The 22,895-nt window shown below is 54.5% G+C and overlaps 4 protein-coding genes across 4 annotated transcripts; 3 read left to right on the top strand and 1 right to left on the bottom strand.

Moving 5' to 3' along the window:
* Positions 1 to 1,753: 1,753 nt before the first annotated feature.
* B0T15DRAFT_209262 (uncharacterized protein) lies at positions 1,754 to 3,178 on the bottom strand. Its single transcript, XM_062862651.1, has 3 exons — positions 2,790 to 3,178; positions 2,479 to 2,733; positions 1,754 to 2,412 (listed from the first exon to the last, which is right to left on the bottom strand). The coding sequence occupies exons 1-3, from the start codon at positions 2,977 to 2,979 to the stop codon at positions 1,823 to 1,825; spliced, it is 1,035 nt and encodes a 344-aa protein (XP_062721549.1). The 5' UTR covers positions 2,980 to 3,178; the 3' UTR covers positions 1,754 to 1,822.
* A 1,227-nt stretch (positions 3,179 to 4,405) lies between these two features.
* Positions 4,406 to 6,498, top strand: B0T15DRAFT_209244 (uncharacterized protein). Its single transcript, XM_062862650.1, has 3 exons — positions 4,406 to 4,868; positions 4,936 to 5,053; positions 5,157 to 6,498. The coding sequence occupies exons 1-3, from the start codon at positions 4,603 to 4,605 to the stop codon at positions 6,309 to 6,311; spliced, it is 1,539 nt and encodes a 512-aa protein (XP_062721548.1). The 5' UTR covers positions 4,406 to 4,602; the 3' UTR covers positions 6,312 to 6,498.
* A 6,636-nt stretch (positions 6,499 to 13,134) lies between these two features.
* B0T15DRAFT_209111 (uncharacterized protein) lies at positions 13,135 to 14,172 on the top strand. Its single transcript, XM_062862649.1, has 2 exons — positions 13,135 to 13,620; positions 13,705 to 14,172. Exons 1-2 carry the CDS (start codon positions 13,448 to 13,450, stop codon positions 14,066 to 14,068), a joined length of 537 nt encoding a protein of 178 aa, XP_062721547.1. The 5' UTR covers positions 13,135 to 13,447; the 3' UTR covers positions 14,069 to 14,172.
* A 3,849-nt stretch (positions 14,173 to 18,021) lies between these two features.
* Positions 18,022 to 19,482, top strand: B0T15DRAFT_511653 (Gti1/Pac2 family-domain-containing protein; the record flags this gene model as incomplete). Its single annotated transcript, XM_062867928.1, has 1 exon — positions 18,022 to 19,482. The coding sequence occupies one exon, from the start codon at positions 18,022 to 18,024 to the stop codon at positions 19,480 to 19,482; it is 1,461 nt and encodes a 486-aa protein (XP_062721546.1).
* Between the last annotated feature and the right edge of the window lie 3,413 nt (positions 19,483 to 22,895).

Genomic DNA, 22,895 nt, shown 5'->3' with positions numbered 1-22,895 from the left:
TGGTGACGGTTTCCATGGTAAGAGATACCATCCCGACGCATATAGTACCGTAGACAGTAATGCCAGAGGGAATGGACATTGGCTGTAGGAACCTCAGGTACCGTAGTGGGCATGTGTTGAGAGTTCAGTTGGCGACCTCGGCACCTTCCGTTGCTTCCTTCCTTAACCGGACAGGACTCTCGCCCCGCTGGCACTTGAAGTTGTTGCCGGGAGGCAATCAAGCCCATCTCAGTCATTTTGGACCCCCCTGTTGGTCGTATTTCTCTGAGACAAAGCATGCATATGAACCGATACTAGCAACAAACATTATATACTCCGTACCTACAGCCCTTGAGTCTCTAGCCAATCCAGCACTTACCTTCCCTCCGAGTGACCGACCACCATTCAACACCCAAGGTCTCACTCTTCGCCGGTTGTCCGCAGTAGGATCTTTACCTAGGTACTCTGTACTGCGGAGTCGTAGGTATCGGGTGACACAGATCTGGAACCTTTTGTTCCACCAAGCCAGTGGCAGAGCAAGGGGCGGTCAGTCAACAAGCTGCTGCAGGCTTCCCCGGCCGTCTCGGCGATCTGTATGACTCGATCTAACACATTCTGTCTCCGGACTTTGTGTGCGTGTTGCCTAGAGATGTGTGCTACGTTACAGAGGGTATCTACACGCCGCTCTTGTGTCACGATACTATCGGGGGTGTGGGGGAATTGGATCGTTTTTCTTCACCGCCGGGTCTTCTGCGAAAAGGGGATCAAATGATCAGTGCGACTGCTCGTGCAAGGGGCTCTCGCCCCCTTGCTTGCTTCATCTCGCACTGCCACGGCCGGATCTCGGTCACCCATCCCCCCGCGACAACGGATAGGCGCCCCAGACAATGATGCTCTCCCGCCCCCGGTCCTTGTAGTCGAGACTTCTTTGGCGGAGAGGTCAATTGATGCATGCATGAATGGCGGTTTCAAAACTTTTCAACTTTCAAGAGAGGGACCAACGAGACCAGCACCTCAAGCAAGGATAGCAACTGTTGGACAAACGCAGTCACCCGTCCTGAGCACGCTCCAGGAGCTCAGCTTCCAGGTCAAAGTGGCAAAAGGTAGAAGTGCCATGGTCAATCCATTCGGTTGAGCGAAGGCTAGCAGCAAGCAGCAGCAGTAAATCCGGCCAGCCTCACATGTCTGCAGCCACCTCCGCATAGGGGAGGGTTCTCGGCTGGTCGCAATCTCTCTTATGGCATGTCTGCGAGCGAATCCGCGTGAAGGGATGCCCGCACATACATACATACAGTTCATTAATGCAGTTTGGCGCTCACTCTGGGACCAGTGGTGAGCATGGTTGGTTCAAGCCTCATGCAGGCTTGGCCCGTGACAGCGAGCCATGTCTGAAATCGGGCATGGCCAGTGGCTGCCCTCTGGATAGATCACCAGCAGGGTAGGGCATGGGGCCCGGCATCCTGGCGCCATGCCAGGAATGTTCGGCCGATCATCAGCCTCGGGCCGCGAACCAACCATCAGTTCATCGGCGAGCATAAGCTAACCTTTCGTTCAACCGTTCGCTTGCATCCTTAACAAGCGCGCTTGCCGCTCCTTAACAGACGAAGGGACATCTGGTGGCATGACTCCGGAAGCTACCACAGGATATATTATCTTTGCGAAGCTAAAGCTAGGGAAAGGGCATTCCCCAAGGAGTGCTGAATAGCGAAACACCTACAGCATTTCCAACTGCGGTCTGTCGTTTGACGGCAGGAAGTATTAATCAGAGCGGCACCTAGGCATCTTTCATAGCCCCAGACCCTGAACGCCTAAGCCATAACTCCAGTAGAAACCAAAACACGTATCAGGCAAGCAGATTGTTCAAGCCATATCTCGCATCCGGCTGTGCAAGGAACCTCTGGATCTCAGCATTGTCGAACACGTGGGAAAAGATTTGGAAGTCGGTGGGCGAGAGCACCGTCGCTGAGTTCGAGCTCGAACTCGAGCTCGAGCCCGAACCACTCTTCGACTTGTGCTTGCTTGACGTGCCGTTGGCTCCCTTGTTCTTCTTCGCGATGTCGTCTAGGATCAGTTGCGTCGTGCTCTGGGTGGGATCCTCGAACACGAATGCCACGCAGCGGATCCGGCCACGCAGATCGGGATCGTAGAGGCACACCTCGCGCCACAGTTCGGCAAGCTCCTGAGGTGGGTTGCGGTAGCCGTTGCCCAAGCCAAAATCTCCCACCACCACGGTGCTGTAGCCGTTGTAGGCGCAGATGCGGAGCGCACCGCGGAGCTTGTCCTTGACCATCTCGCGCTCGTCGGCAAAGGAATACTTGGTGCCGTTCTGCGTCAACTTGGGCCACCGCGGCGGCGGCACTGACACGACCGGCAGTGATCTCCATTCCTGCTCAGGGCGCAGCTCATATCTATCGTGCGGTCCACGGAACACGACTGATCAAACCAGTTAGCGCCGGGGACGGGACCAGGTCAAGAAGAAATGCGGAGGCAGTCACTGACCGACGTGTTGTGACAGTATTCCCGCGCATACCGGGAGCGGGTAATGATTGTTGACCGGGGAACCATCCGCTGGAGTTGCCAAGCACGCTGCAAGGGTGCTCCGCCGACAGAGACGTTCCTCATAGCCTACCACGCCGGTCTCCCAGTCTCCCCCCGGGCGCTTATCGTTGGCCGCGCAGATGAAGGGAATGGTGCACTGTGGCGCGTCCGGAATCCAATTAAGGGCGAAGTCAACGGGGTCCCCACTGTACACATCTATGCCATGTATTAGAATCCAAGCCGGTATTGCGTAAGAGGTGATAAACGCTCACAGAAAAGGGGAGGCGAGAGATCAACCAGTCTCTCGTCAAAGGTGATCTGCAACAGCGGTTGCTGATAGATGTACGAGCACGTCGTCCACACCGATGCGTAGTCCCTCCGGATCGTGGGGATGTAATGTTTCTTGGCTTCTGAAGCAACCTCGGAGGGCTTGGGCTTGTACTTGGAGCTTGAGGAAGGCATGGCTGGTAGGTGGTAAGAGCCGTAGAGAGGAACACAAGGGAATGTTCAGTGCATGAGATGGGAACGTCTCGAATATGTTAGATTGGTCGAACTTGGACCGGGTTCTTGGATGGCACTGCCGACTCTTGAGTGATGGGGTGGTCGGGGAGGGGCATCCGATGCTTTATGTATCTGATCAGTGTGGCCCGAGAGACCCCAAAAAAGAAAAGAAACAATACCGATATAGAATCACTCCTTGCAGGATGGCGCAACGGCCAAAACAACGGCCTTGTCGCGTGCTGTGAGTCCTGCACAGAGATCTGTGTGTAACTGTGTGGTCTAAAACAAAACATCAAAGACAGTCATTATTACCTCACTTTGTTGTTGATGGGGTGACTAGGCCACTCGCCCAATGCACGCATGAGCTCGAGACCGTTCTCCATGGATGCACCTTGTGCCAAACCCAGACATGAAGGCACGATCCCATTGCAAACACGAGCGGGATCGCGGATAGTGCGGGTTTCGGGTTCTAGAGAAAGAGGGCAGGAGACTGGAGAGAGTGTCGAGTCTTCTTGGTAGACGAGTTAGCGCCCAGGCGAGCTTCCGAGACCGTGGGAATTGCAGAGTGGATGCACTAAATGCTGTGCGGCGGCAGGTGCGGCATCTTAGAGTCAATCTGGTATTCCCAAGCCACCCGGGTCACGGACGACTAGAGACATGGACCAGGGCCCTGTCACCCGCCGTGGGCGAATCTCCTTTTCAACTCGGTGCATGCATTGAGTGCGTCGAGGCCGGGCAGCTGCTGAAACCAATGGAAGACCAACGGCGCCAGTCACGGCTTGTACTGTACTTCGCCAGTGTCGGGGTCGTATACAAGTCAATGGGAGCGAAACATGCAACTGAACCATTTGCAAGCCCTCGAGGGCTGCTGTGGATCGGGGTTGTTGCCCAGACATGAGGGGTCGTGGCCGTGATGCATCTCGATAGGTGCCGACATTGGAGCCAGATGGAAAGGCCATCGATGCATGTCTGACGCTCGTCTGCACAATGACAAGGACGGGCATCATCTGAGTGGGGCTAGAGATCGGCGTTCCGAGCCGTGCGGTGGCTGCTGCATGGAACTGAACTTTGGAACAGCTGATGGAACTAGAGTCGGGGCTGGAATGGACTCTCCGCGCATCCTACGGTCCGTCACTGCTTCAGGCTGCAGCTCTTTTCGGCCGCCATTTCCATAGTGTCTTCTCCGCATGTTTTTGAAGAACTCCAACCGAACTTGGGCGGACGGACGACTCGGAACGTCCACCAGCAACAACGGCGTTTTGTCCGACCGGCCAGTTGTAGCCAATCACAGCGCCTTTCGGTCTCAAGAAGGAAAGTGCCTTTGCGGGTCCCCGCCAGTCAGCGATAGGCGCTGTGGGTCATGTGGATCTGCCAATCAACAGCTGAGGCAACTTGCCGGCCAAGACGTCAGAGCTATCATTTTTCGATGTCCCGATCTTTGTTGAATTTACATACCGTACATACAGGTCCCTGGGCACCGTGACGGAAAACACGTGCAGATTGACTTCATGACAACGTGAGCTCTGAGATCAATTGGAACCGCAACCAGAAAGGGGAGGCAAGTCCCCAGGTGACTCCAGAGCCATGCGGCTTACCCCCGCGCTTCGGCCGTCCAGTGTCTCGCGTGTCTTGCGTCCGCGTCGCGCCTGCCACCGATATGTCTCCCAGCAAGTGAACCGCTCTGTCGCCCAGCTTCTCGCATGGAAGCCCGCTAAGAAGGTCGACGATGTTGTCGTCAACGGCTTCGTCCGGTCTGTCCGGTCCATGAAAGCGAATCACTTCGTCTCCCTAGGCGATGGTTCATCGCTGGCTCCGATACAGGCCCTCATCCGGGCCGAGAACGCCGAAGGGTATGCGCAAGCTCCCTCTGCCCCATGTGTGTCTCGGCTATCTAAGTTACTGATGCGGTCCCTGCAGCTTGGCCGTTGGCGCTGCCGTCCGCCTCACCGGCTCTTGGGTGTCTTCAAGCGGAGCTGGCCAAAGCCATGAGCTGCATGTAAGCAAAGTCGAGGTCTTGGGCCCGTCCGACGCAAAGGTACGCTCCTCTCTGCCCTGTTCTCGCCGGTTATACCGAGGTTTGGGAACGAAAATAGAGGGAAGTAGAAACGCAGGCAGAGGATTAACCGCGTGTCTTTCAGACATTCCCCATCCAAAAGAAATATCAGACACCTGAGTATCTCCGTACCTTGCCGCACTTGCGGCCGAGAACTCCGATCAACGGCGTCTTGCTGAGACTACGCTCTGAAGTCATCGCGTCTTTGACTCAGTTCTTTGCAGGCCGATCCTTCACTCAGACGCATCCGCCCATCATTACGTCCTCCGACTGTGAAGGCGCCGGCGAGGTTTTTACCGTGACTCCGGCCAACTCCACACCGGACTGCGCCGACAAAGGCGGCCCCCAAGAGTTGTTTTTCCGTTCCAAGAAGTACCTGACTGTCTCGACCCAGCTCCACCTCGAGGCACTGGCCCAAGCGGTCGGCAACGTCTGGACGCTCTCACCCGTCTTCCGCGCTGAGAGGAGCGACACCTCGCGGCATCTGAGCGAGTTCTACATGCTCGAGGCCGAGATGAGCTTTGTAGACGATCTCGATCCCGTCATGAACCTAGCCGAGGATATGCTACGCTCTTTGAGCACCAGCCTCGCGGGGTCGGCCACGTACGAGGAACTTCTGTTCCGATCGCGGTATAGCGGTCACGATCTGTCGCCTTCTGAGGAGGTCGAGTCTCGCTGGGCGGGCCTGATGGAGCGCGACTGGCCGCGGATTACTTACACTGACGCCGTCGCACTGTTACAGCGAAGGACTGACCTTTTTACGCACAAGCCAACCTGGGGTGCTGGCCTGCAATCTGAGCACGAGAAGTATCTTACTCATCACGTCGGAAACGGTCGCACGCCTGTCTTCGTCACCAACTACCCCAGAGACATCAAGGCTTTCTACATGCGCGAAACCCAGACACAAGTTGCTCAAGCACCTGGCGCGACTGTCGATTGCTTCGACTTGCTAGTGCCAGAGTACTGCGAGATCGCTGGTGGGTCAATGCGCGAGCACCGTCTCGGCCCACTAATGGATGCCATGAAGCGTCAAGGACTCATCAAACCACCAGCAGCGGGCGCCCCGGACGAGGCCACTGGAGGCAGTCTTGACTGGTATGTCGACCTTCGTCGCTGGGGCTGCCCGCCGCATGGAGGATTCGGTATCGGCTTCGACCGACTGCTCAGTTACCTGGCTGGTGTTCAAACCGTCCGAGACATAGTTTCATTCCCACGCTGGTATGGACGTTGCGACTGTTAAATAAACTGCTTCACTATTCGCAACATCTCGAACTATGCCAGTGGCGTCCCGTTGCTACATTCAGCGCGATGTTCCACTGAACTTTGCGGACGATGGACTAGATCAGGTACCTCTGTGATACTGCAACTACAACGTGCCCTCCGCACGGCGGTCTGGTAGAACGTCGCTTTATTTCCCTCATCAACGGAGCCGAGGTGTGAACTCCCCTTCGCACCGGGCGATGGAATACACCGCCCCAAGACAAGCAGCCCCACCGAAAGAGACTTCGCAGTTTCGCAGTTGACACCTCTGGCACGGGCCGACTATTGAGTCCCTCGGTGTGCAACGCTGCCACAGCTTGTACAGCTCTCTTACGGCCTTTACCCGTCTCGGGGATGCCGATGCCAACGGAGAGCCACCTTAGCAATTTGAATGCTTTACTCTACGCGGCTACGTGCATTCAAGAGCCGAGATCTCTTCGCTTCGCTGCCTTACCGGCCGATTCTAGGGTTCCGCGCAAGTCTGGACATATCCCAACTCTCTTCTTGATGCCCATCTCAATTGTATGTTTAGTATAAAATACAGTACCCTGTCATGACCAAGATGTCGTTGTGGCCGAAGTCGGAGACTGTTGTTGTGGACGGTTCAACATCCTCCCCTGCCAATTACCTACCTTATACTCATTCACCAAATCCTCGAGAATCCAGTCTGCATCCAGCGGTTTGGCTCATGTGCTTTCGTACTTCGACTTCCCAGAACCGGGCGTGGCCGAAGGCCGGGAGATAGGCTGTCATGGATCAGACGGCGTCTGTGAGACCCCCTAACCTCTAGATCTGACAGCGCTGAGCCCCCTGATGCCTTCCGAGCCGAGCCCTCTGAACAAAGGCGTTTTGCTTTCCTTGACGTATAATTGCACAAAGTCCTCCCTCCCGATCATGTGCTCAGTCCCAGACGGAGGAACTGACTCGAACGGAAGTCTACTTCAGTCGACGCTGGATCGGCTGGCTGAACTGCTGCTGTGGTCGGGTCGCTCTACTTCCTGGGCATGAGGAAGCGGGTCATAACACCACTCTTCGTCTGCGTTGTCCTGTTGCCCATCTTCTCGCTACAACGCTCAACTTCCACTGCAACCGGCGGGGTACTACTGCTACGTAGCAGCGTGGGCCGCAGTCGCTCTGAAAGTAATCCTCCAGCTGCATAGGACTGTTTGGAACTGGAGTTGTTAGTTCTCCTTTCACGATCGGTAGAGTTGCGTACCATCCACTCCCCAGCGGGGTCGGAGGTTGTCTACCCTGTCGGTATGAGCGAGACTAGTGGTCTTCTTATACCAAGCACAGGAATTTGGAGGAAAGGACGACACTAGGCCAAGTTGTACTATGCCCTGTGTTCCAGGACTAGTAGCTCGTGCGAAGTATGGTTGGTATGTCGCAGTGTTGGAAGTGCCGGCTCCCGGATTATTAGCTGCAAGAGAGCCACATGCCCATCCATGGGATCTGACAAACAAGAGCGTCCAACCTTTCTATCCGTTTCAGTCTGGAAGCGAGTTACCTGCATGGCAAATACAGGAGTCCCATGATGGGCTGCACGGTTCTCGCGGGCATGGCATCTCGTGGTCAGCTACAGCAATTCTCCAGCAACGCTCTGCCGGATTACGTGTGCGAGTAGTCTCGAAAAATCCTGGCAAAACAGTCTCAGGGGTTGGATCGTGCTTCGTTTCAAGCAGTTGTCTACCTTCTCGACTGTGGGATGAACCCTATCGGGCGTCATAACCGCAAGTATCCAAATGCTCAGTGAGCGTTGGCGTACGAGATCGTAAGAAGTCATATACGGCAATATAAGCACCTACCTAGTCAAGTAGGTACAGGCCGTCACAGCTCAGCCCTTCGGTCATACTAGTCATGACGAAAATCGCCAAACCTCAAGCAGAACATTGCGAAGAAGAGGTCGACGGCTTTGAGCGGAGACGAGCATCTCCAAACATAGGGACTATCCCTCCAGACCTCTATGCTCAGGAGGATGGTGAGATGGGGAGGAAGCGGCACTGGGAGTGACCTGTTTACTGTATGCCAACTAGAACCCTGGTTCCGTGAGAATCCAGTTGTCCTTAAAAACTTCAACGCTGTTGTGGCTATATAGCAATGCCAGAACTGGAAAACTCGAAAGCTCTTGAGACCAGTTCAGCTTCTCGGGTGGGCGGCGTTGGTCAAATAGGGGTTACTGTTCGTATTCCTGACCTCACGTAAGCTAAGGTACCTAGTTGCACATGGTTGGGAACTGTCACTCCTCAACGCTCTGTGCACCCTGGTCGAGGGTTTGATGGACTGACGTGCGTCCCGTAGAGCATTCACATCAGTGAATCCCGCAGTCCAGCTGGCCTGCTCGTTAGGTGTTCCGCCAGAGCCGAAAGATCTAAGCGGTATCGATGCTTGTTAAGTGCGGCATTGGGCTACGGAGGCTTGGATCATTGGCACTGGGGCATTTTCTCCTTGGTTTCTCGCTCTCGCTTCCACTGTCACCCCGAGTCATGGTATCGTGGAGTGGAAACTAAATAGAAGCTCGGGGATACAATACCGGTTAGATTGCCCTTGGCCGGCTTGAGTGGGATGTGATGGCTGAAAGCACCTCAAAAAGCATGCACCTCGTGAACAAAAGATGCCTTAGTCAGTCCTGGATACGTACCTACCTAGCTAGTCTGAGTGTCAGGTGGAGAAGCAGCGGAAAGGTCCTCCTACCTAGCCCTTTTCCATCGATGGCCCTGTCCTTGCTGTGCATCTACTCGCCCGCATCGCTATACAGCGCCTCAGGGACGATGTATGTACAATTACGATCCGAGTAAGGCACAGTTACAACCTTTTCATCAGTAGCCGCCCCCTCTTCATCACCAGAACTAGGCACAAAATCGATCAAGCCTTCCGCTCTTGGTGGCATCGAGGACAGTGAATGACCCTCGGAGTCGTCTGGTTGGCTTTAGTAATAGACCACAGTGAGTGATAATTCTAATGTGCTCGAAGATTATGAGTGGGCGCCTATTCGGTCTGCCAGTAACATACCTAGGTATATACATACATCATCCTGTAAAGTAAGGTAAGGTATAACATCTCTTTCTCCTGCCTCCCTCACTCGAGCCCTCTGTCACCAGAGAAACGCACAGAGAAGCACAATATCTACCTCCCCATCCTGTTCCATGTGCAGCAAGTGGCCTGATCTTGCCCCAGATCCGCGAATGATCCGCGACGACCCGCGATTGGAGCGGATGTATGATGAGTCCAGTACGCCCAATAAGCAAGTTGTGTATGTACTTACCTGTATTACACAGTACAGCACACACATACGTATTATGGGGGATATTGTTACACGGAAGTGCGGTGTTGATATTCATGTGGGTTCGTTGGGTGGGTGGCATGTGTGCCGGCCCGCGGTGGCTACAGAGTAAAGCGTGCGGGCCATTTCAACCGTGGCAACCTTACCCGAACTGGAGGGATCGTGTAGCGTCTTGGTCGAAGCTTGGCTTGCTTGTGATCAATATGCACCCGTGTGCGTGATGCGAGTCGGATGCGGTTGGAGATGATGTTGGTTCAGGGATGCTTGGCTGCGGGGCCTCTTTGTTGGGCCGTTGATAGGATGTATACGGAGTACTAGTATTTGTAAGGTACTGCAAAGAACTTAGACAGTATGTGTAACCCAGTTCTCCGAGCTGACTACGCGCATCAGATAATCAGAGGGTCTACAAATGCGGCATGGCCATATGCCATCGAATCGTGGATTATCCGCGGGTCACTGGCCTTGCCCGCCGCTGGAATTGCAGGATGTTACTCTGAGCGGGAGGATGCCGCATTGAATATGCTGTTGGTGTCGGGGGAATACCACCTTCCAACAGACCGAATATCGACCAAGGGCTTCATCGCCCGCGGTAAACCCGGAGATGGCTGGAGAGGCAACAATGTTGGACATTGGCACGGCCGAATGAAACACCAGAAGCACAGCACAGAAACCGTCTTCCGGAGGGATCGGGATCGGCGCGAGATAGTTGCGCGGGGGTTGGTCCATGAAGGGAGGGACTTCCATTGTCCCAATTTTCTCGGGAGGAGTCGAGTCCAGGGCCTTCCTCTTGCGACCGACAATGATGCCTCGTGCCGAGATAACGATGCAGTGATGATGGGGTCGAAGTCGCGGAAGGTAGTACATGGGGTTGCAATTTGGAATTCTGTTGGTTTGAGCCGGAGTCCTAGTGTAGGCACCCATCACTGAGCGAGTCCGACGATGACTACGGTAGTTACCACGGCAGGTAGCTGCGCCGCTTTCTCAAGGCCATATGTGCACAATACCGTCTGTGGACGCTGTGAAACTTACTTCCCATTTACTATCATCTCGCCTGCCCCTCAGGCTCATGACAGGAGGTTTCTAGGACTCACTGTCTGCTTGCTGCGTCACCGGCTTCTCGGGCTCGACTTCAACGTAAAGTTAAGGCTGATCATAACATTAAAAGTCAACGTCGCTGCCAAGCCTGTCGCCGATCGCCACTTAATCGTAATTCGGCAGCCCTGATGGGTGCCAGTGCTCCAGGAGAGTACACGTGTAGTATTCACTGTAGGTATGGCATCCGTCCTCATTTTGCACCATGTAAGTCGGATGTGCCTTACACTGTATGTACAATACACGTACAGTACAGGTATGTAATTATACGGAGCTCCACCAGCGTCTTGCACTGCCGAGATCCATTGCAACCACAAACGGCCGAGCATCAACGGCGATCACCCTTCTGTCTCCGCCCGCGAACGTTAACTAACCCTGATGACTAGCGAGAATCGGTCGGCTTTGGCGGGGAGTGCCATAGCGGTCAACAACAAGAGCGAGCTTGGGGGATGATTGGTATGCCCGGGCCAATCCTCCCCTCAGGGATGCCGACTCGGCGCGAAGGTGACTTGAGATAAATCTGGGCAATGTCCTGCCCAGGATCAAAGTCAGGCCATATCCTTCTTGGCCCGACTTGGCCTGCAATCTATTACTGTACGGAACGACACGAGGGCAGGCCCAGCCATGCTGGTCGAAGTCGCTGATCAAGTCTACAAAGGGTACAAAGAGTGTGCCCGGCTTCGTATGCATACCGAGGATGTTGACATTACGATACAGAGGGCGGACGGAGGAATCTCGGGGGGTTGAGAGACGGCAATACCTACTATGGCTCGACGCTCGCCGGCGCAGTGCGGGCAATTGATGTGAATATACAAATATACACTACACGTACGGTACAGTACGGTATACAATTTGATCCGACTATGCCGAGCGAGGTCCACTGAGCGGCCTCCTCCAAACCTGTTGGCAAGGGACGCTGGGGTCTTCGACACGTGTAGAAACTTGCAACCGGGGAATGTCTTGTTTCGGGTCACAGGCTCCGAGAACTTGACATGCGAGATCCTAGCCAGTGTCAGGAACGCGTCAGCGTCTGCTGTTGAAGCAATCTAAGGCGAAATTGGTGACTTGTTCCGTAATATGAACCCAACGAGCAGATTGAGAAGGACGATCCGAGGAAGTGTGTCTGACGCAAGCGAAGGCTGGGCCGCCAAGGCTGAAATCGAGCCATTGACGTTGATCCGTGAGTCTCCAGACGAGGATGGATACACATGGAACGTTAGTTATTGTAGTGTATGGAATACTATGCCGAAGCGACGCTTGCGAGCGCCTGTGACTTGGGATGCAGTTGCATAAATACGCCCTTTAGCTTCAACTTGGCTGGCCTTGGCTTGTTTCTCAGAATGGGTGTTCAAGCGGGCATGCAAGAACCCCGCACTCCCGCCCCCGAAGGATTTTGCCCTTTTTCCATCATTCGGGGTTGGCCCGGTGTGTACGAGGGAGATTTGATCGAACCAAGCTCCTTGCTCAGTCAGCGCTGCCCGTGCTTCCAGGTTGTGCGCTAAGGAGTTAAGCTTAAGCGGCCATCGGGGTATCGTTGCGGGGCAACCTGATTTGAGAGGCCTGTGCGTCAAACGAGGTATTTACATCCACTACAGACCGAGAGGTATGTACGGACGCACCATACTTGCACTCTGGAATACCTCATTAACTGCTCGGCGGTCAGTATATTCGATCTGGCAACGCATCGTCCAACCACCTTAGCTCCTAGCTAGTTCGACGCTTGCGCGATCGACGACTTAGGGATGCTGACGACGGCTCAGCTTCCCGTCTTTGCGCTCCAGACCTCCTCATATCTATTTCGGGTACCGTGTAGACCGAGGGCCTCCAGCTGCTCGAAGCCGTTCAACCTTGGAAAGTCACCCGACAGGCTCGCTCTCGGCCTCTGTTGGTGTAACGACGCGGTGCCAAGCCTGCATCATGCTTACTGCAGCCGCCTCTGAGCATAAGGTCGAGTGTGGGGGGTACTCATCATCATATCCCGCCGCCAACATGCATCTCGAGTCCGAGCGGTGCAGTGCACTTGGGCCCGACAGTACGTTCTCGTTCTAGCAACCGGCCGACTTCGCGTCTTGGCCTTGGAGTTGTGGACTCGTTGGGGACCGCCGCTATCACACTCTGTCGAACTTTATCGCGATATCCCAAGCGCGTCTCGGGTTGCTTCCTTCTCCCGGCAGCAGGAATCTGGCTTCCTGCTTTACGCCCGAGAGGCTGCTACCTAGCCAGATAGGTACGCAACGCTGGGCGTCATTTCCGAGGTTTGCACTGTCGCACGATGGCCTGTCATCTCAGCTTTTTCATGTTGGCAGCCAACTTTGTGCGACGCTCGGCTGCAATCAGCCATCGGTTGAGTGCTTGTCACCTGCGCGATCGTACTGCCACTGACACACACGCAAACGGTTTGGCAGCATCGTCCAGGTCCCCGTTGGCAACCATCGACGTTAGGCAGGTATTGCTTTATTATCGCTTTCCTTTACTCGTCTTCTCCGTTTGCTGGCTGATGGATGGCTATTAGAAGCGTAGGTAAAACCTAGTACATGCCTTACGCTAGCATGCAGAGCGCCCCCCGGTTATTCTGGTCTGGACTCAGGGGGGATATATTGGGTTGGCTTGTCTCTCAGCTTAACTTTAAACAGACGACCACCTTTTGACCCCACCGTAGGTAGCCGAGGGAAGCCGCCTCAACCACTCCAGCTTGGCCCCGGGGATTTTTAAACCTGCCCAGTACTGTATGGATATGCGTACCTATGTACTGGACATACATACGCGTATTGTACATACACCCGGCTCTTCTTCTGTACGTCGTGTATTCAGTACTGCACCTACACGCCGCATTAGGCGTTACAGGCGGCAGCCAACCTGCGGCTCGTGGCAATAAGACCATGGACCTACCTAACCTAAGGAGGTCTCCATACGGTTGGTAGGTTCTCCGTTTGCTTCTATGGTTGTTCTTCGTCACACCCATATGTGGACAGCAGCGCTTACAGCCTGATCACGACACAAGGCCACGGCATGAGCCGCAACTGATTGGCCAGAGTGGGACAGCTCACATCTGCTCCCGTCGTATAGCGTACCTATCTGCTCTTTGTCTGTTATTTCCTGTTTTGGACGCTGGGTCTTGGATCCCTCTGCACCAACTCCACGAGGCACCGGGGCTTCGGAGGAATCGGAGCATTCGTTTCGTACATGTATGTATACATGTAGGCTGTGTGTGCATGTACTGTGGTATTGTACAGGACCATAGTTGGGATGGAGACAAGGTCAGAGGAGTGTATCGGCTCGCGCGGGTAGCGCCGCTGCTCCCCATAACGCAATCGCGGCAACGGTTAGGCCATGCAGGTAACATTCAAGTTACCGAGGTATTTTAGGGTTTGAGCTACACTACCTTCGTGCTCCTCACAAACCCCACTTACATAGACAGAATAGTCTGAGGCATGTGCCAGGTATACACAAGGTGCACGTGGGCAATAAGGCCAGCAGCAAACGGAGCCCCGGGAGGTTATTGGCATAGTGCCCGTCTCGAACACAGAAGCACGGCTCCAATAGCTCTCGCACCGCAGCCCGCTGCTTGAGCCCTTATCGATGTGACAGGAGAGTTGTGACTGTAACGCGGTGCTGCGGGGATCTTTTTGAATGCTTCGGCGGAAGAAAATTATGGTGAGTGGCTGACAGCAAGCAGACATGGCAGCACAACTACACTAATTAACAGCCGCGAGCTGTTACACAAGCGGCGTTGCACAGATGACGACTCAAATCACCTCGAAAGATGACCCTCGGACTGCTCGGACCTCAGCCGGCTGGGTCGGGAGACGGGAACTTGAGAGGCCCCGATCCATCAGGTTCGGGTACGCTGAGCCGAATACGACTCAGTGTTGCGCTAGTGAACCTAAGATCTGACTAAGGGCCAACTCGGAATGCATCACGGGCGGGTTCCCAAGAGTCCATCCGGTGATACATAAAGTGGTGACCATTGGGCGCCATAACGTCAAGTTCCCTTCCTACCCGTAACGCTATTCCAAGAGCACCAAGACATGCCAATGCTTTCTAGTGCATGTGTCAGCGCTCGGCTTGTTCTTAGGCGTCGATGCCGAGAAAATGCTGACCCATCGCCATTGTCTTGAGCAACGCTGTGGATCAGGCCAACAGTCAATAGTTCCGAACGATATACGTAGTCCCTAGGAATATCAAAGACTGCGCCGATGTCTTCCGCCATCCATTCCGTCCTCTTTGTCTTTGGTGGCGTCGATACAGCCAAGTCGAGACTTAAGAGCTGCCCATCCTGGAAGCGCACCATGTTTAAGGTAGGTGAGGGGAAGTCGGATCTTGATTGGCCCACTCGCAGTCGAGGATTGCGCCCCCAAAGTCTTGGAAACGCGTGCCAATGGGCGCTAACGCTCCCGACGTGGCGCCGTGAAATAAGCTTGAAATCCTATTCTCACACAACTCTATGGCATCTGGTGGATACAGGGATCTTGGCGTGCCGCCTCCGAACAAGGCCAAGACTCCGTTCCTCCCCGGTCCGGAATGGCACCACATCAGCGGAGAATCGCACCGTGCTCGCGGCCAAACAATTTTCGTCGAACATTGGTTCGAGGATGCCCTCACAGGTTCCACGCTGATCTTGGACTCTGATCCGGCGGGTTGATCGGAGGAGACAGGCAGGTAGAGCAGGAATGGATCGCGGCCTTCCTGCTCGCCCCCGGCAGGCAACCATTTCGGGGAGGAGCCAACTTCATCCTCCCAGGCGCCCGATGGAGGAGGTCGCTTGGCGCAAGACAAAGACGGGGAATGAAAACACCGAGTTGAAGCCCCTTGGTGAGTATCCTGACCTAGTGAAATCCACCCACACCCTAGTTACATGCAACAGAGAACCTCGGGCGTAACACCTCTGCGGTTGCAACTCGCAACTCGTTGCTAACACCATCTGTCATGTTAGGTAAGGTACGGTAGTCACGATCTGACCAACCAAGGTCCAGTCCGAACCAGTTATCGCTTGCCGGTAATGAATGGTGGTTGCGAGGCATCGTCTGACTCCGTGGTATTATTGATGTATGTACTGTGTATAGTGTAATTCGGCAGCCTGCCAACCCTTCACATCTCGCTTGGCGAACAGGAGTGCTGAACGAGAATTCCTGCCCGAGCCCAAGTCGATTCCCATTGATAAGCTTACGACAGCTGGTGGAGCCACTAACTGGGAGTTTTTACCACTTCTGTCGTTTGCGCTGCTTGGGTCTTGCAGCCCCATTGTTTGGGCTTGCCTTGGCTCTCCGGACCTAGGCGTGGTCGGCTGGGATGTGGAGGACATACGGAAGGAACAATCCTCGGAAGACGGTGCCGTTTTGGGGATTGTTTTTTATCTTTCTTACGGTACCACGTCTGTTACCTGTAACCACTGCATGCCAGTGTCAGGCAGTTCTTCGGCCAACACTAAACTTCTAATACCTAGGTAATGTGGCTACATCCCTGGTTCTCAAGAGCATTTTGCGAAGCGAGAGACTGGAACCCGGGCACAGGTGAGTCCTGAATGGTAGTGTAATATCTGTTGACCTTCTCATACAGTATCAACCAGTAGCTGTAACATACGTTATTTACATGCACTACTCGGGCTCCATCGTTTTTCTCGTTTTTCAAGCCGAGGGTGGGAGCAGAGGGCCCAACAACCAGCAGCTTGACGTATGTAGATTATTACATAAGGAGAAGTACGCATTCCAGATTGCTTGTTACTGCGTACCTAAGTAGGCACCGAGGCCTACCCAAGGCACCTACGTACTACATACCAGGTATCTAAGAAAATGTGCCTATATGTAAGTACGGATACATACTGTAGTAACGGGACACCGAGGCTGTAAGTTACCCCACATCCAAGATTGAAATTTCCATTTAACCTCCCACAAACCGAGACACATATCCTTGTGCCGTATGGCAGCGTCATCGAGATGCAGCCGGTCCCCACAGGGCAGCCGCTAACCGTGGCCCCTCTTGACCTTATTTCCACAAACACGTTAAAACCCGGGCGCAATATCTTAGCGGGATCCTCGCTCCCATCAGCCAGGATCTACTGTACGGCAGAAGCTTAAACCACGTATCCGACCATTTTCCGAGAAGGAACGTAAACCCCGATTCACCCATTCTCCGCTGAGCCTGTCTGCTTTTGAGAACACATCGCCCACCGAAAGTCGACTCGCGCAACACTGCAGCTCGCTATAACCATAGAAAATCACCGTCGATTGTTCTCTTGGACGGCCAGTTTTTCGTGCTCTTCCCAAACACCATAGATTAGGGCAGACTCACCGAGAGCTTGTCTGCAACGGACTCAGGGGCTTCTCAGCATTGTGGAGCTTCTTCATCGACCACCTATCTCTCCCGCCCGGTTTGGTATGTGGATGCTTTCCCTCTTGTGTTTAACTCTATACCTTCCCAGACCTCAACTGCGCGGAATCAAGCGCCCCAAAGGAGACCTGTCGCCGTTGAGGTCCTGGACCCCGGCTCGCGAATCAGAAGCAAGTGCTGTCTGGAATTAGAGTCGCCGGTTCGGAGGGACCCGAAGCGTCGCCGGCATCGTGGCCGCATTTCCGACCGAGTCTTTGCTAGAGACAGACAAAAAGAGGGCATTGCCGGTCAGGGGAATGGTAGCCTTTCCAATTATCCACGCAATACAGGATCAAGCCAAGTGGCATGCCCTTTTGTCAGGAAGCGTGGTGGTGGTGTGCTGGACGACCCCACAATGTCCGTGCTGTAACTCCTGACGCGTACGCGGATCATGCCGAGGACTACGTACACTACTCCAGCCGGAAAGTGGGATGGAATTCCTATCCTCGGCAGGACCTGCCAGCCGCGGTCTTGGATGGGTCTTGCCGATCTGAGTTGAAGATGCCATGTTTCCAGCTTGTTTCTGTCGTTTCTGGCTGCTCAGCGGCCTCGCCCTGCCAAGCCTTGAGCCTCGCCATCCTACCCCATCGTCATGTCTCAGATCCCCGGAGGCGTTCCCCAGGGCCTCGTCACTATGTTCATCATCTCTCGGCATTGTCCAAGACCCAAATTCTGACTCTGCCACAGTTAGCATTTTGGCCACGAGGTCCGGAAGCTCATTACGCTATCTCACTCAGCACTTCGTTTCGGCGCATGGTCTCCGAACCCGAGCGCGTCATCCCTCGCCTCGGGTGGTTAGGGTTCTCCTGGTCAAGGTTCTCGTAGGATTAAGGGAGGTACAAGGGAGCCGAGCAAGCGGACCGATATCTTAACGGTTTGATCGCCAGCAGCTCGTCCATCATATGAACGACACAAGTGTCGCCTTATGTCCATTCCCAGCACTCCTTTCGCAATGATGGAAACATACTACGGCCAAGTGCGGACGCCCGCCGACGCCATCAAACTCTTTGAAGCATGTCGGCTCGGCCTTCTCCCGCGGGTCCAGAGGAGGTTGTCAGAAAAAGAGCGGCAGCAGATCAGGTCAGGATCTGTTTTTGTCTGGGACGAGCGCGAAGCAGGCATGCGAAGGTGGACAGATGGCAAGTCATGGAGCGCTAGCCGCGTGTCCGGCAGCTTTCTCACGTATCGGGAGATGGAAGGGAAGAGGGGGAACGCCTTCGGCGCAAGCAGGAGAGGTGCTGGAAAGACTCCGGACTCGGGCCGCGGTAGCGACGATGACCATGATGACGGAGAACCAGACGGATACCGGTACAAACCTGATGGGCTTATGAAGCAGTCATTCAGCATCACCAACTCAGCTGGCCAGCATCTTCACCTCATCGCCTATTACTCCAGAGGGTCGCCGCTCGACTTGCCCCAGCCCAGCATGGATCCAGCGCTTAGACACATTGTCCCTCCGAAAGGAATGTACCCCGAATCGAGCCTGACGGAGGCGGCTCCGCCCGCCGGGACGAGGTCAGCGATGCACCAAGCGCCCTACCCGCTTCATCACCACCCCCCGCCGCCTCTTCATGGCTACCCGCTACCGTATCCGCCGCCAGGCTATGGGTGGCCTCCGTCCCCGGCGGGAACACCGCCGTACAGTCACGGTCACTACCCTTATTCTCAAGGGCCGCCACACCCGCCACTACACGCGTACCCCCCGTATCCGCATCATCCGTACCCGCCCCCACCGCCACACGCTCACTACGATCGGACACCGCTGCCGCTCCCTCAGCCACACCCCCAGCTTCCCGCTCCCGTCTTACCTAAAGCTGCCATGCCGCTTCCACAAGGATACCCCCATAGCCAGCATCACTCCCCCCGGGCCTCGCAGCCTGGAATACCAGTCCGCGACTCGCCCCGGTCGCAGCAGTTGCAAGCACAGGCCAGGGACGCCGTCCAGATCGACACGCGATTAGCCCCAATAGACACGACGCGTAACCAGGCTAGCGCTCTCCCCGTCCCCGGCCAAATCACCCCATTCACAAGCGGAACATCCCAACCACCGCCACCGCTCAATCCAGCGACGACGAGTCCCGAGACAAGGTCGCTGTCGATGTCTCCACCGCGGAGCGCCGTCTCTTCTGATGGCCGGAGCAATGATCGTATTGGCACGGTACCCACGGCAAGCACCAAGCCCGTCTTGTCGGCGCTGCTGCTGCACCCTCCGCCGTCGGCCGCGCCTACGGATTCCGCACCGAACAGTGCAAACCCAGGGAGCAGTGGTGGAATCGGCAGTGCGAGCAGCTCGCCGAGCGGCGCGCAGATGGGCGGCGGAACACCGGTGGTGGGACCGCCTGCCGGCCAGCGGGAGCGGCTGGCGGTGGAGGATGCCCGGACCATCGGGGTGTTGAACAAGAATTTCTTTTAGGCGAAGGAACGTCGACCTCCGACGCGTCCCAGATGTACTCCATTCGATTCTTTTAAAGACCTTAACCCATGGGTCATACCTCGGCATTCTAGCGAGCGGCGAGTCGATGCCTTCGGCGCTAACAAGCCAGCATTATAAGACGGGACAGAAGATGAGCCGCTCATCATGGCAATAGAAGTCTAAAATACCGCGGAAGAGTTCTCGGCAATCCCGATCAGGGCGACCCTCTGGTCGAAAGCCAATCTGAACAAAGATACGACTGCCGAGGCGGCGAAAGCCCGCCTCTCAACGCAGGACTAAGGTCTGGCTTCCGGAATGGAACACGGAGCCAAAGCAGAAGACCCGTACATTGTCGCAATTCTGCCTTGGTTTGTCCCGCCCCGGGGATGGATGATTGGATCGCATGCCATTATCTCAGTTGTCCCACCATATATGGTAGATGGGACGGTGCCAATGAGCGGCAATCAGGATCACCGGAGCCTGAAGGCGCCTCGTACAGACAAGTGCGGGTGAGGAAGAGTCTTAGGGATTGAGCTGGCGGTGGGCAGCGCCGGTGCGACACTGGAAGAGAAGCGTGTGGTCTTCATGGTCTATGTCCGCTGCATTTCGTCGTTCATAGTTTCTTAATCGTGTTGTGATGGGTTAATCTTGCATGCTTGGCTGGGTATCGATGGGAATCATGCATAGCAGCAGGCGTTAGGAGCTCTTGGTATTGGGTTAGAGCGAGGCGTTGAGCGTGCAAAAAAATACGAGGCTTCGAATTCTTTCCTGCGAGTGGTATCTCCTTGAGTCGTCCTGCAAGTGCAAGTGGATGCGGGTCTCCAGCTAGGAAGATGAGATCATCCAGCCGCACAGCTGGACCCTGTTGGTCTCTTTCTGCCAATATAGGACGTGCCAGGGTGTATCAATCACCCTTGTGGCCCCTGGGGAGGGAGGTCTCCTTGTCACGAGCTCTAGCGTACTCAACATCCCAAGCCACGAAAGTCCGTCAGTGTCCCGTACTATCGCTTCGCAGGTCAGCACACAGGTCGTCAAAAGATGTAGGGCACTTGACAAGCACAGGTCACTGAGACCCTACCGCAAATGGGCATACCTCAATACACCCTTCCTCCGACCGCGCCCATAGAAGACCCAGAGATGGAGATACAAATAGTCGTTCATGATAACCTGCTCCTCGATGGTGGATTTGGGTGGCCCGAACCATGTCTGGGCCAGCTGATCTCAAGGACTCAAGAGTCGAAGTATCCAATAAGAGCTCCCTGGGTTGATTAGAGGTGAGGGAAAGAGGCCGGTCATTGGGTGAAAGACCGCAGATAAGTTCATGGTATCAAATGGATTCAAAGATGGCAGGCAGTCCAAGATAGGAGGGCACATGACAGGTAAAATGAGACTCGTGAAGAAACCGAAAGACGCACAAAGAACGGGTAGTGACAATGACCGGTTGTCGGCTAGCCAATCACAGCTTGTTTGACCGCCGGTGGGACAGGTCACACCACGCTCGCACTTGGATCACGCCGTGAAGATCCAGTTATGAGCTCTCCCTGCCCTAAATAACTTACCTTAGGTAGGTACAGGAGCCTGAAGAGCTGTTTGCGTGCCGTATTAGAAGTGTTTTCTGACCGAGGTAGGCAAAGCGGTGGCGCAGGACAGATATGACGCGAATCTTCATCGCTATAATGCTCATTCTCGGCTCTCAAAGAACTCCATCTGCTCCCATATCTTCCTTTCCGAAAGGATGGAGCTCGGGGAAAGCCTCCATGGAGGCCCTGATGAGCGGGGCAACCTCTTTTTCATGTCTCTCGTTCCATGTGTCATAATTGTCCTCAGCTGGCGCGGGCACCGCTCTTTCGGGAAAGAATGAGGCACCAGTACACTTAGTAGGTTTTTTGAGGATTGTTGAGTACGGGAACGACGTCGGTATGGGCACCTTGAAGCAAGTTCAGCCATTCTGCCCTTTCGAGACGGGTAGAGGCGGCAGGGTCCCCAATGCCATGTTGACTCTCCCCAAACGGGAAATGAACATACCATGTTTCCATTGGTTTCCGTTCAGCTGACAAGGTGAGGTGGCAGGCCGGGTGCTTCCATGTTCTTCGAGTCTCTGAATTTCCTTACAGAGTCCGCCGACTCGCTGGGTGCAATTTTTGGGATCGCGTAGGTCTTTCAAGCTGCTGCCTTCCACATAGTCCATGATGATAAACGGCAATCCCTTCGGCCCTATATTCGACCATCCGTAGGCGTGCACCTTGGGGATGAAAATGGCAGTCTTGGTCGACACGTCTCTGAGACCATGTATTGCTCGTATTTAGTCCGAGTTCAGCTGTGCGGCTCAGACCGCCTCCAATATCTCAACCTATCTAGCTCAATTGAGGGATACTAGGAGTGTGATGGAATACCCTTGTTGGGGTCAATATGTTGAATTACTGGCGGCTTTGCGTTAGAACCTAAGTTTGATTTCATGGTTCACCATCTATTGACCGGCAGCAATATGCGAACCATCACCTGAAGTTGTGCTCTCGACAGGACGGCGTGTCTATAACTCGCTAGTTGGATAGGAAAGCGGGCAATATAGGTGTCTGAGGTACATGTAAGATGGCACTAGGTACCTAGCCAACCTACCTAAATAACCTGGTGTCAATGGGAGTTAATATCGGACAAAAGTCTGATTCTTGGCTGCTTGTAAGGTTTTAAGTTACGTCGCGGTGAACGGTATGCTGCTAGAGTACTTTGATCGGCGATACTATTATGGTTGACTCTGGGCTCCGTTTATGTGCCGGCTGACTTGAAACTTCGAATATCTTTCTTGAGAAATCTTTTGAACTGACTCACAGCCTCCTCGAACTCCCGTCGGTCGAGGGAGCACTAGTTGAGGTATGTGATACTCTGCTCCCTCCTCAAATCGTGACCCCTCCAACTGCCTATTGTTTTGCTCGATTCTAGTCCTTGACGGATTGTCTAATCTTAGCTTATTAATGGTCTTTGTGTTTCGGATCACTATGGTTGGTTTCCTTGCTCCCCGTCGATCGTCTCAAGCGAAGACACAGACATCGAGTTAGTGTACTTAGTAGCTATGCGGCGCCATTGCATTATTCGGGCTCCATTGAAATCTGGAACTCTTGAGCACCTCCACTATCATATACGCCAAAATTGCGTTGCATGGGACGTGGTTTGGTTTTCCTTGATACGGTCTCTAGAATGACGGCAAGCCGGCTACTCAGCTATTTGAAGTATCACTCTATGATCACCTACCTCCGCCGTAAATCAGAAAAGGATTTCGCGGCTCCACAACTGACATGCAAAGTCTACATAATAAGAACCTGGAACCATCGACTCCCTGCCGTGACCTCTTTCCTCGCTCACCTTTTCAAGGAATGCTGCACGTGAGGCTCCACTGCCCGCGTGGTTGAATCCCCTGA

This window comes from Chaetomium strumarium (genome assembly GCF_033439665.1).
Source record: "Chaetomium strumarium strain CBS 333.67 chromosome Unknown B0T15scaffold_4, whole genome shotgun sequence".
Taxonomy (NCBI): domain Eukaryota; kingdom Fungi; phylum Ascomycota; class Sordariomycetes; order Sordariales; family Chaetomiaceae; genus Chaetomium; species Chaetomium strumarium.
The sequence above is the reverse complement of the archived record's forward strand: the minus strand, read 5'-3'. Positions and strand labels throughout refer to the sequence as shown.

Excerpts from the sequence above, each read along its gene's own strand:
- B0T15DRAFT_209244 (XM_062862650.1), top strand. The coding sequence starts at position 4,603 with ATGCGGCTTACCCCCGCGCTTCGGCCGTCCAGTGTCTCGCGTGTCTTG. Across the intron at positions 4,869-4,935 it reads CGGGCCGAGAACGCCGAAGG|CTTGGCCGTTGGCGCTGCCG; the intron begins GTATGCGCAAGC and ends CGGTCCCTGCAG. Across the intron at positions 5,054-5,156 it reads TGGGCCCGTCCGACGCAAAG|ACATTCCCCATCCAAAAGAA; the intron begins GTACGCTCCTCT and ends CGTGTCTTTCAG.
- B0T15DRAFT_209111 (XM_062862649.1), top strand. The coding sequence starts at position 13,448 with ATGTACTGGACATACATACGCGTATTGTACATACACCCGGCTCTTCTT. Across the intron at positions 13,621-13,704 it reads AGGAGGTCTCCATACGGTTG|GCCACGGCATGAGCCGCAAC; the intron begins GTAGGTTCTCCG and ends TCACGACACAAG.
- B0T15DRAFT_209262 (XM_062862651.1), bottom strand. The coding sequence starts at position 2,979 with ATGCCTTCCTCAAGCTCCAAGTACAAGCCCAAGCCCTCCGAGGTTGCT. Across the intron at positions 2,734-2,789 it reads TCTCTCGCCTCCCCTTTTCT|ATGTGTACAGTGGGGACCCC; the intron begins GTGAGCGTTTAT and ends TACATGGCATAG. Across the intron at positions 2,413-2,478 it reads AATACTGTCACAACACGTCG|TCGTGTTCCGTGGACCGCAC; the intron begins GTCAGTGACTGC and ends TGGTTTGATCAG.